General features: G+C 27.4%; 1 protein-coding gene across 1 annotated transcript; it reads right to left on the bottom strand.

The window, feature by feature from the left end:
* Positions 1-2,731: 2,731 nt before the first annotated feature.
* LOC112691700 lies at positions 2,732-10,626 on the bottom strand. The gene is made up of 3 exons (XM_025566059.1): positions 10,218-10,626; positions 6,685-6,860; positions 2,732-2,850 (listed from the first exon to the last, which is right to left on the bottom strand). Exons 2-3 carry the CDS (start codon positions 6,848-6,850, stop codon positions 2,750-2,752), a joined length of 267 nt encoding a protein of 88 aa, XP_025421844.1. The 5' UTR covers positions 6,851-6,860; positions 10,218-10,626; the 3' UTR covers positions 2,732-2,749.
* Between the last annotated feature and the right edge of the window lie 3,668 nt (positions 10,627-14,294).

The following is a 14,294-nucleotide window of genomic DNA, read 5'->3' as shown; positions in this document are numbered from 1 at the left end:
AAATATTAATTTTACATTTCTTTAACTCTATTATTTGTTACTAATTCCAAAACTTCATATCCGGGTTTAAAATATTCCTGTTAAAATATGAGTGTAAAATGTATTAAAAAACCCACCAATGTCTCCCATTCAAGCTTATATTTTCTAGGTTCTATATATCAGCAATAATATAACTATCTGTTTTGCATCAACTTGAATCTATTTCAAATCATTGATGTTTTTATGTATATTTATATCGACATAGACATTATATAATTAACACACGTACTGAGCTAAAACTCGTCGAATAATGAAATGGGAAGAAAATAGTTAAAGTGTTCTACCTATTAAGCATAATCTTGTCATTCGACGAAAAAAAAATTTACCACAAGTCACAATACCACTGTACGTGTAATGTGTATTATTTTGCTTACATATCCAGTACAAAAATATTATTATTTATCAAACTTATAGTCATTAGTAGTTTATTATAAATTTACTGAATTTTTTTAATTTCTGTCAAGACATTGAAAATCTTTTTAAGATATAAGATGATAAATTTAATTCCATTTAAAATAAACCAATGATTTGAACCTACTCCTCTATATCAAACATCTGATAGCATTTAAAGAAAAATAAACAATGTTCTACCCCCCTATATTATCAACTACCAATAGCTATTTTTCATAAAATATACAGGTATATATAAAATATGTACTTATTAGGAACTTTGTATTATTGGATTATACATATAAGGATACGTGATACTCAATAGTGTGCCCCGAGTACATCGACTATGATAGGGTCTACAGTATTCGCCTACATACGAGTGCATTATCATATGATCATGTCAGGTCCGTGAATCTACTCGTATATATGAAGTATTCATTTATTCATACTGTTTTGACACAAAACCTATACTATACTACGTATATATACTACGTGGGACAAAACCGTTCATGTAAATTCATAATATTGGCAATTTTTTAATTTTATTTTTAAAGAAGAGAAAGTTATCTACGACGTAGTGTTTTCGTTTTTTCAATAACTTATTTCAATAATTGTATACAGCTTAACAGAGCACTTTGATTTTAAAAAATGTAACATAAAAATATTTTTGAATCCTTTGATATTAGCTAAATCATAAAAAATGTTCTTATCTTTAAAACAAAAAAAGAAAATGGAGCTTTTATTGTGAATTTACACTAAATAGTTTAGTCCCACGAAAAACGCATTTTTACGCTTTAATTAGATACTGGTTATCATTAATTAAAATGAATCTTAAGAAAAGAACTAAAATATCTAAACCTTATGTTATTTTAAATATTTAAACCCGTCAACTTATTGCTATCTCATTCACAAACATTATTTATCTATAACTTGATTTTACATGTGACAAACAAATATTAGGTCAGTAAAATATATTAAACATAGAAAGGGTAACATACTTTACAGGTTATCACAGTCTCCTTATAAACTGTGTCTTAAAATGTATTGCTTAAGATATAAATATATTTAATAAAGTACACGATTTCCACAATGGAAAAATTTTTAAAACCAAAAGCTTAATTTATTTAATAAAAAATATTCATTGAACAATTGTTTTTAAATGCATATATTGTATATTATAAACTTAGATGTGTAGAATATTTTCTTATTCTTTAAATAGAAGAAAAATTATGAAAATAAAAATATGGCAGTAAGTTTTTATAAAATTTAAAATAAAAAATAAGTTGAAATATGATGATTGAGTAATTGACGATATGTCATTATTAGTGATGCGTTTCATTATTAGAGAATATTTGTTGATACAAATATTAAATTTACAATAACAGTATATAAATGTCAACTATACATTTTGATTAGTATTTTTAACATCTGTGTTCATTCCACAAACAGTTGAAAAGTTCTCTGTAAATCATATATTTATATTTCCTCTTGATTGCAATTTCTCTTACTTAAGGTACTTTTTCTGCTAGAGAAAGATACAGTATAATAGCAGAATTACGAGTATAAACCCAAAAGCAAGAAAGGGAAAAATTTAAATCTCTTGATTATTGAATCATTTGAAGCATTAGTTTGATTGTATAAAATATCTATTAGGTAAGTCTACCTATGGTTACAGTACCAACTAACTATAAAGTTACTTAAACAAGTATAATGATGAAAACAATAAATTTATATAACATAAACAAATAATTATAAAAAAGTATACAATTAATAATAATGAATTAAAAACAATATTAATGTGATTAACAATACAAGGATAAAAATTAAAATTTTTAAACTTACACAAATACAAATTTTGATTAAAAATATAAATTCCTTAGTTTTATATTATGATTTTAATATTCAATAGCATTTAAGCAAAAAATTTGAAATTAATAATATTTGATCTTTTGATTGTAATGTATAATATCATACATTTATGATCCAAGGACATAAACAGAGTTATTTTTTTAAGAACTTTGATATTTTAATTTAAAATCACAATTTTTTACACGCATTTGAATAGATAGTCTATTTAAGAAATTACTTACTGGACTAATAATTTATAATATGTTAGAAAATAATACTGAGATCAGGAACAATGGTTAACTCTTTGAGAATATTTGTAGGTTATAATCACATATTAACAGCAAGCATTTTCTTTCTATAAAGTTTAAAAATTAATATTGTCTATAACATTTTAATTGCATTATTATTTATAATATTCAACTTTTTTTTAATTTTTTTAATTTTTTTCACTTACTTTAAAATTAACGAAAATTTAATAATCAAATGTTTTAATTTTTTTCATTCGTACTGGTGAATAACAAGTAGAGTTATTTGTGTCTTCTGGTGGTAAATTTAGTGCTTCCTCGGGTTTGTCTGAAAATGGTTTAAATAAAATGTATTAAGTACATTATTTTAAGACTTAATTGTAGTATTTTAAAAAAATACAGTAAATTTTTATTTCATATTTTTTTAAATTATCTAGAAACACATTATTAAAATAATACAAAAATTATAAATTAATTATTCGATACTAAAACTACAATTATTCAATGATAGAAAAGTAATTTGATTAAACTCTGATAATTTGTTAAAACTTAAGTGAATCAGATCTGAAAAGTGAAACCATTTTTTTTTTTTTATTTTAAATATATTTTAGTTATTTATAATACCAATTACATTTAAATATTTAGATTATTTGATTATTTAAAGGTATGAAGAGTAATTATCATAAAAAACACAAATCAAATTAATTACATAAATAAATGTAAGTTAGAAACTTAAATACTATATATAAATAATAATGTATAAATAATATCAAATAATGACTATATAAACTGCAACTTGTTAGCTAATACTGGGTTTTAGTTCACTAATTTGAAAGTACAAAGACGTAATAGGTAGGTAACACGTAACAACTATGGTACATGTATGCATTATTAAATGTAAAAGTGCCTACACTATATTAGAAATTATTAGATAATGTTTCAACTACATTTGTTGGCGAACAAAAAAAAAAAAAATGTACAAAATTACAAACATGATAAAAAAAAAAAATAAAATAATTTTACATCACAACATAACACGAATTAAGTTATCAATATTTTTGATAATTATTCAAACATATTATAAATCAAGACTTTAAAATAGTATTAAAAAATTCAGAAATTCTAGCATTGAACATTTTTATTTGAATAATTTTTAAATTTTTATGAAATTAAAAAATGTTAATGAAAAATAATGGAAGTACACATACGTATCTCATTAAAAAAAATATATTATAAGTTATACACACCTATACAATTATAAACTGCACCCATTTTGTATAGTACATGTTAAAAATTATAGTGGTGAATTGAGCTCCGGGCGACGTTCGATAATATATAATAATTACATTAGTGGTTGATTACACATATAATACCCCTTATTGGTACACATCTACTCGTAATACGTAATTCAATTGCTACATTGTGAGCGCTACACTCACACTTTAGTTTTTAAAGCCTTTACTTATTCCTCGTTTAACTTCAGAAATCAAATCGTATATAGAATTATGTATATTTTTATCCGTTACTAATTAGAATTATACACTTTTTATATACTATTAATAATTGATCAAATAAAAATAAAAAAACCATAATATTATTCCTAATATTATTTTTTTCATATCAAGTAATGCAATATAATTTAAAACATTATTACTAGGGCCCGGATTTAAATGCACTAAAAATCATACAAATATGCTCTAAAAAAATAACCAAAAATGTCCTTAAAAAATTCATTTTACCACAAAAATTAACTTAAAAATGACATAATCTTTTTTAATTATAATAATTCTTTTTTTTTTATGTTGATCATTATTTAATACACTATTTAATACATTAAAATCACATTCACGCGCAATACGAGCAACGTCTGCAAGGTAATACGAACTAGCTAATTATTTTTTATTTGACCGAATACTGGTGACGTTCCATAGTCAATAATAAATTAAGATAAGATAAAAACTGAATCAAAAAAAAATTTTATTGAATAAAGATTGACAATGTGTTCGGAAAACCCGATAAACCTACTTAAATATCAAGAAAATAATTTGTCTTTTGATTTTATTTTAAATAGGCTAAATTTGTTTAGTAAATCGAACAAATATGTATTAAAAACCAATAAAATGACTCAATAATACTAAAAAAGAAAAAACATCGAAATATGGAAAAATTTGTAGTTTTGAAACCCTTATTACATGAAACGAATTATGTTCTTAGAGAGCATTGAGTATGATCAACCAAAAAAATATGCACTTTGTATTGAAATCCGGGCCCTAATTATTACATAGTCATTATTCAATTTATCATCTTTAGTCTATTAAGGTTTTAAATTATATGTTTCGTTGTTATCATTAGACAGAATATGAATGCGCTCGTGTTATGCTCCTTACATTGACACGTTACATATTAAGCTCTTGGATTACGAAATTATTTTATATAAACGATGATTAATTTTATCTATATCATATAATAATTATTATTATTATTATTATATAAAATTTATTATCGAATGAGAGATTTGCGGAGTATTTGATTTATGTGTACATATACTAGATTTAGGTTCAGAAATGTCACTATCAGGCTCAATTTTACGTAATTTGACAAGATCTTCAAACTTAGGGTCAGCATCGGTAACACCAATTTTATTGGCCATAGATTATTGAAAAAAAAAAAATAGAAACACGAGCACGTAATCGATTATATAGGCGATAAAAATATTGCGTGGTTAGTGCAGTGTCAGTGCCAAACTCACTTAATTGGTATTCTCAAATTTTTCAAACGATAACTTATCGGAAATAAAAAATAACGCTTTAATTTAATTTGGTAAATATTGATAAACATGATATTTTAAGGTATTTATGGTATATAATTAATTCGATATTTGTATGAATAACGCTTGAAATGCTATCTGTGTAGCGGCACGTTCACATGTGTACCAATGACGGGTTAATAAACACCTCACTACCTACATACTTAGAAAGTTTCAGAATTCAGCTTATTTATTTATAAAAACCACGCATGTAAATAAACCGGTCAAAAAAAAAAAAAAAAAAAAAAAAATAGGAAATAATAACTAAATGACTACCAACGAAACAAATGTTACTAAAAAAAATTAACGCATTAATCAATAAATAAATAAATATTACACATTTAATTATTTAATAAAATACAACTAAATTTGCTTGTAAATATTATTTGTAAAACCAATGGCCCCAGCCACCGGGCAGTTATTTTCAATAAAAAATAAAGTATTACTTTAAATCTAACAATGTACTAGTTTTAGATTATTGGCAATTTGAAGAGTATCTTTGTTTTATTCTTAATTTGTTCAACAGCTTGTTTTTAATACACATATATACATATTTGGGTAATATTCCGAATACAATATTTGGAATACTGTATTCATAATACTTTTTAAATACTTATAACGAGTATTCTGAATACTATATTTCGAATACTGTTAAATCATCTCTTTTTTAAATGATTTTATTACTTCTCCGTCGTATCTTGTATAATCTAATATCCGGTATTTATTATTGTTGTAAACCATAAACTATAACAATTGTGTAATATAAAAATACAATGAAATAACATATATTTAGCCTAAAATTTCAAATACTTCTGTTGAATGGATATCTATTATTTTTATAGTATGAAAACTAGAAGTATTTTAAAAGTATTCGGAATACTTTTGAAGTATTCTAAATAATGTATTCGGAATACAATTTTTATAAAGTATTTAAATACATATTCGAAATACTATTTTTTGTAAGTATTCGAGTATTTATTCTAAATACTTCTAAAAAGTATTTTACCCAAGTCTGCATATATATATATATTTTTTTTTTATTCTCGTTATACGTTTTTTTAAAAAAAAGTTTGAAATAACAATAAGAAACCCGATACCTATCAATAAATTTTAAAAAGATTATATTTTGATTATTGTTTATGATTATAAAACATATATTATTTAAAAATCGATTCAAGCAAGTAATTTTTATAAATATTTTCATTATAAACTTCGTTGTTATTTATTTTTAGTAATAGTGTTATTGTTTTAATCAATTTTATTATGTCACCTATTATATTTTAATTTGGTTAGCTATCAATTAATTAGTAATAATTTAATAAAAATAACAATAATAGAAATATTGTGTTTATTTACCATACGAAATAATAAGAGTATTATTGTAGTTTGGTCGGCAACAATTGTATAGCAAACATTTTGACCAAAAGCAACAAATTACACTTAGTACTCCGATTAAAATACAGCTACTTATGAAACATATTCCGATGATCATAAGCCAATCGGTCGGAGGAGGTTCTTTCATGATAGTTTTGCTGAAAATAAAAACACATTCATGTAAATTAGCAAAAGCATAAATTCATTATAGAATATACATAAAAATCATATTCGTTTTTAATCTTGTTATAGTTAACAATAGTTATTGATTATTAGCGAGTTTGATCTTGTATTTGTACCACTGTCTTCCACTGTCTATATTAAATAGGTTGATTTATTAGTCTACTGAGCCACTCATCCTAAATTTGTAATAAGAATATTTTTTTGTTCATATTAAATATCTTAAGAGGTATATACTAATAAATTTTTAAATATGTGATGGATTAAAGTCCAATTACACGCTATTACGCTAATATAACAAAATTATACATAGATGATATATGTATAAGTAGTTAAAACATGTCATTAAAATTACATCTTAGTAAGTTAAACTTCATAAATATATCTTATATGGACTAATTTAAGAATCTACGCCCATCAAAGAGAAGTTCCTTCAATAAGTCAAAATATTTAACCTGGCTTTAAATTCACTGTTATTCCTAGTAAATTATTTACTTACATAAAGTAACAAATATCTGTAGATAATTAAATCAAAAACAATAATTTGATAAACAATACTTCAGATAGGATTTTTAATAATAATCTCTTAAATAATTATTTCTCTAAAATAAAACAGTAATAATAATATTTTAGATTCTGAATAAAACTAAAGCAATTAGTAGACAAAATTGGATCTATCTATAAACTTTTTTTTATCCATTCTTCTTCGCGAGTTAAAAATTATTTGTTTTTTTAGATTTTGAATTTTCTGACAAATAATTTATTTAATAAATCTAGGTACCAAACACAGAAATCGTTCTTTTTGTGAAAGTTGAAAATTAGACAAAATAGAAACAATTGATTGAGACTTAGTAAAAAGAAAAAAGTGGATAATTTTTCATAAAAGAAACGATACAATTTGACTTAATGTAATTTTATCATTCTTCATTAAGTTGGTCATTGTCGCCTGATTTGTATAATAAAATGTATTTATAGGTATGTTTATTTCAATATTATAACTAATGTAGTAAACATAATTATTTGAATGGTTACTGTACAAATTTGCAAAAACAGTTTTATAATTTATTATACATTTTACCATTGGATAAACATTTTTATAGTTACATAAAGATAATTCAAGGGGTAAACCTGTGCCATAAACAGGAATGTTTGGAAGGTTTCTAATTTAACCTATTTTTGGTTCCTTAGTTATTGGTAAAATAACAATTGATAGATATATAAATTAATTAATAAATGTGTTCATTTACATTTGACAAAAGTTTGTAACAGAATTCTGACTTTTGGTTAAGTATTGTAAAATGAAATTTTATTTTCTAATTATAAATATTGATGAAGCGTTTCAAAAGAGACTGAAATCTTAACTATTTTATTAATAATAATCTAATATAATCTTAAATAGTAAAATTAAATAAATTGTTATAAGCTCTATTTGTGGTAATACAATTTAAGTAGTTTTATTTGAAAATTAACACTATATGACACAAATTGAAAAGCAGAATTGTAAAAAAAATACCTGAACAATTCGTTTAACTATGTATTTTTTTACAAACTTCACTAAAGTAATACAAGAAATAAAAAATGGTTTCCATTTCAATAAAAGGTTTCTATTTCAAAAAATGGTCAAATTTCTCTAAGTGGCTATTGTGGCCTGAAAATACACTGTATACAAACTTGAAACTTCACTCTGAATCGGGTTTCTATAATGTAATAAGATATCAATGTTTTTCGATCCAAAGACATTTATCACTATAGAACTTTTTCACGACTTTAAAAATATTTCTTATTAAATTACATTGAATTAAATTGCTATTCAAATATTCAGATCTTTAAATATATAATTTTCTATAGATATTCTACCGATAAAAAATAAATGTTCAATATTAATTTATCAGTTCTAGGTCATAGGCATACACGAACATATACTTCAGTAGTGATTACAATACTTTTGGGCTCCTGTAGGTATATTTAATAAATTATAATGCATAAATATTTAAAATAGCATAACTTTTTTAATATTACGGTAAATTTTTTCCAATGAATATGTTTTTTTTGAATCTTGTATATTTTTCTCAAACAGCTTTAATTATTTATGATTTGTACTTTTGTAGTCAATTATATTTTAATAAGCTTCGAACATTTTTTTCTTTTATGAAACATCAATTATTTTTTACCAAATATTTTAGAATAAATTACATTTAATGTGAGCAACATCAGTTAAAATACGCCCTTACTGAAAACGGTCCCTTATTCTTAGAGTTGAATTGTAGTATCTCATTTAAAATATTTCGGGGGGAGGAGAGCACATCCTGCAACCACCATGCGTGTACCATGTTCTAAGTAAAAATTTACTTTTGTGATTTGAAATGTATTTTTTTTTTAATTTAATCTAGTTAGATATTACGATACCTATATTAAAAATAATTTGTATAACTATTTGACGTTAGTAAAAATTTAAGTAAAGATTTTAAAAAATGTAATTTAAATTTGTATTTTCTCATAATTCTTATTATACATTTTTACACGTAATGAAAATAATATAGACAATAAAATCCAATACAAAAATCCCGACATAATATGAATTGTATAGTACGCAACTTTCAAAACTAAACATACTATAACTATAGAATGTACCCTTCATCAAGTTTTTCATATAGATTACTTAAATTTTATACTATGTGTCATGCACTAATAATTTTAGTTCCAAGATAAAAATTACTTTCTAAAAAGGTGTTTGTAAAGAGAAGAATGTCATAAATGTTATAGAAAAATAGACGAAGAACGTCACATGCCTATTAATATATTTTAAAGAACGGCTGAAACGCGCTGATTAATGATCAATCTCGGATAGTAAGAATTAATCAATTGCAAATATTCAACCTCGTATTCAACTAACACGGACGATTCATTTGGATTCAATGTTCAGGTATTTTTTCCGTAGTAATTACTATAATAGTCAATGTCGTCGATCACTCGGAAGGCAATCCAGGATGTGATGTATTAAGTTAAGGTACACCTACGCGCAAATTAGATACTGACATTACGACACCAACGAGATTCAACGAGATTCAAGGGTAACTTAATGAGAAGTATGTACACTTCCTCGTGCACGGAAGACACCCGTCGCGTCGGTACAGGTTTACCCGAACACGTTGACCAACAAACAGAAAACAACGTGAATAGTACACCTGGTGGTTTTGACAAAACGATCGAAGTGTCTACGGTGTGGAATATACTCGCGCCGATCGCAAATCCCAACCTCGCGTAGTGGTAACGCCGGTTTAATAATAAAAAAAAAAAAATAGAAAAAAAAAAGTCGATTTAATAATTCACTGCACCTGTTTGCCGTGGTAACCCCGCGTGGTGCGGTCAGCCGGACTAGAACGGCGCGGGTGCCGAACGATGATCTATCGCCGAGCGCGGTTAATTGCCAAGACGGGTTCGCAGCGTCGTACCGCTCGGCCGGGCGCGTTGTTCAAATTGATCCGACTCGTTCGTGTACTCGTGTGCCGCGGCGCCTACGCTTTTCTCCGCCGGGACAAGGGGGAGGGGGGGAGCGCCGGTAGCGCTCTCGTGCGGTGCGGTACGGTGGTCGGGTGCGCCGACGGGATAACCGTTTACGCGGAAAACATCACGCGCGCGATCGATACGCGCGTGCACGTATACGGTTGACGGGGCCGCGCGCCGAACACGAATGTGCCGCGCGCGAAACGGACCGGGCCACTGACTGGACGGGCGGCCGGCCGGGTCGGTACGAGCGCGCGCGGCTCCTCGTCGAAGCCGTTCACCGCCCGTCGCCCCTTCTCTTCCTACGCGAACCGCCGGGCCGGCACATCGTTTTCCGTCCGGCTCGTGGCGAAAATATCAACGCCAACGTTCACGGCACTATCGTTTTACGCTCCGTTTTCGCGGCGGCCGTCGGGTCGGTTTTCGACGCGGTGAAACATTTACCCGAGCCGACAACGCGACGGGACGTTTGTATGTACCGTTTTACGCGCACCGACACTACCAAACAACACGTTCAATGCAGCGGTGGCTCCGTTAAAACGAGTGTGTCGCCGCCACCTCGTGCTCGGGACGTATCGAAGAATCCCCTGCGGAAAGCCCCCCCCCCCCGTTCATTAATCGTTCGTAAAAACCGTTTCGCGGGTACGAAAAACAACTACGGATCGTAAGTCCTAGTCGGAACGCTGAAAAGCCGGAAAGCCTATACTGAATTCGGAACGTTCGATTATCGATTGCAAATAAAACGTTTATCGTAACGTTTGGTTCTTTGACTTATTATTTCATTTTCAACGTGACGTTAAACAAGATGCGAAATTCGAACACCATTGGCTCTATTCCTGCGCAATGGCACATCTTGGCACTTGGAGGCCCAACACCCAAATATATAATGAGGCCACCATCCAAAAATGTAAATAGTCTTAAACAATCTTAAACACCGCTTCCTCTCCTCCCACAAAGTAATCAAAACCATTGCATCGTTAATAATTTCATAAAATAAAAAGCCATTCTATGAGCTAATTGTTTTTTAAATATAATAAATTTGTTGAGTTGAAAGTAGGCCGGTTTTTCAAACATTAAGCGGAAGAAAAAAAATATACTTCCAGAAATTCAACTTTAATTTTGAAAAAATATTTGAATTTTTTTACTCCGTGTCTGTATTTTAGAGAAGAATTTAAATCTGGTACTATATTAATTAAACAATACATAAAAATGAAAATGTAATTCCTACACAACCTAGAAAAGAGAATAAGAAATTAAAATATGTTTTCAAAATTATAATCGAGCTTTTGATATTGGGCGAATTTTTATTTTGCTTTATGGGACTTTCAAAGCCGCTACCGAGTTGAAACATTTTTAATCTCAAAATTGAGTGATGTGAAACCATGCATTGGTACACTATGTAGTTCCTAGTAAGGCAGGATTAAGCACCTATTGGGCCCAGGGGTTGAAATTTTATATTGGCCCTTTTGACAAAATATGCCATACAAAGCTGCTCGCTACGCTCACAAAACGAAACATTTTTTTGAACTATTTCACAAATTGTCAATTGCATTATAAAATTAATAGCTATATATAATTTATGTCTATAAAACTACTAATTCTAGTACGATATAAAATGTGTATTAGCTTAATATTGTATGGACCCTTTTCACTTGGGTACTTGAGATGGCCCCGGAGCTGCCACCCCGGATAAACCTCCCTTAATCCGGCCTTGGTTCCGAGAATTAAAGAATCTAATTGAGTCGGTGACTTTTATACGGATGACGAGAAATCAATTACATCTCTTAGATCGACATAATATAGCAGTATAATATATATAATTTACATAGACATATAAGGATATGGACTATGCGTTCAGTAAATTATCGTGTTCAATACATGTAACATTTATATTTTTTTTTTTCAAATTAACTTACTGCCGATTGTTGTTTTTTTGTGATAAAAATGAATAATTGGTGTTTCGGTAATAAAAATCGTTCTTAGTTATTTTTGTGCTGGACCAAGAGAAATAGAAATTGATTGAGTGCCTCAAATGAAAACTTGTGGTGTATGGGCAGATGTATCAGGAACTAAAAATATTATATCCTATCACAAGCAAAGTTTAATTAGCAATGTAAATAATAATGCTGTAGAAGGATTTAATATTATGGTAGCAAAACTTGTTGGTAAAAAACTATTACATTTTTCATACGAAGTAAAAATTTAAAGTTTGAATTATAGTTTTTTATACACAACATAAAAATTACAAACAACATATCTAAATATTATAACAGAAAAATTATTTGTATTTAAGAATCATAAAATGCAAAATGTAATACTGCAGTTTCATCATTTAATTTTGGTCCAAAATATTTAAATAGTTTTTACCAAAAACTGTTACTGGTAAAGTTAAATATATTATACAATCACTTAAGACTTAAAAATAAAAACAACAGTATAATTATACTTTATAGTATACATATATCATTTTATACTAAACATATATGTTAATAATAAAATATAGAAAATAAAATCAACTTTTATTGTTTGTCCACCGTTCACCTTATTAAAGGGTCCCTGATAAATCAGGGGCCCTAAGGTTTCAATTCGCCAACTTATCCGCTAGTTGCGTCACTGACTAGACGGGAGTTATAAAAATTTAAAAAACACTAAATATTACCTATTCTTATTCATAAACATTTTTTGTCGCGTATGCTCAATGATACAATCATTTTTAAGTTAGTTGGATTAAGTTTTTATAGGTCAAATATGAATAAAATATAATTTTTTTTTTTTTTTAGAGTTAAATGTTTTTCCTTTTTAAAAATTTACCGTATAGTGTATATGAACTCATGATAATGAGTATTGAATATATCATGAGTTATATAAATGATACATAGGCGTGCTATACTTACTATACTTTTGGGCCCTATCTTAACAAAACGTGTAGGTATATTTAATAAAATATAATGTATAAATAATTTAAAAAACATAACATTTTTTACCAAATATTTTAGAATAGGTTGCATTTGATTTGAGCAATATCAGTTAAAATATGGGCCCCTTACTCTTAGACTTAAATTGTAGGATCTTAGAAATTAGAAATTGTAAAAATGTCTTATAAGGGGAGGGGGGACACAAACAAAAAGTTCAAAGTATACATAATTATAACTTTTTCACTTCAAAAAACTGTCGTTATTCATAACGAAATAATCAAAATACAAGTGTTTGATAGAAACATTAAATGTTATTACATAAATTTATAATAAAACATATTTTTAAATATAATTTTTGTAATTACAATAACTGAAGACGTCTGGGGTGTTTATTAGTATATGCATCAACTACTTCTTCAGGTTTTATAATTTTTTCAGGGTGTTGCTTAAGCAATGCTAATCCATTTAATCAATGGTATCATATTATCATGATATATTGTTATTCCAGTATTTTGATGTGTGCCCGTGCGTGAAAAATAAGAGGGCCTACAGTAATAAAATATAAAATACGGTGAATGGAGGAGGCACGGGTTCTACGGGCCCACCCCTTAAATAAACCCCTGATAGGATCCCATTTAAAACATTTCGTGGAGGTATCTTACGTTTAAATTAATTTCTATACTATTTATGAGTAAGTACTCTACGACAGTTTGCTATTCGTATTGGAACCAGCACAGGCAAAATATCTTATACTATGTTCCTATAGGTACCATAGAAAATAAAAGATAATCAAAATTTATTCTAAAAAAATATTGTATAACTATGAATCATAAAAACTGTGATTAGATAAATGTTTTTTCAAACAAAAACGATAGCATCATTTCATTTGCACGATAAAAAAAATACTGTTAGTCTTATTGTTATTTTAAAAAAAGTAACACAATTATTCATAAAACCTAACCAATATAATACAATAACTTTTATAAAGAATTT

The sequence above is a fragment of the Sipha flava genome, unplaced genomic scaffold (assembly GCF_003268045.1).
Source record: "Sipha flava isolate LNK unplaced genomic scaffold, YSA_version1 65_pilon_pilon, whole genome shotgun sequence".
In the NCBI taxonomy this organism is placed as follows: Eukaryota; Metazoa; Arthropoda; class Insecta; order Hemiptera; family Aphididae; genus Sipha; species Sipha flava.
This window is presented reverse-complemented; position numbering and strand designations above follow the sequence as displayed.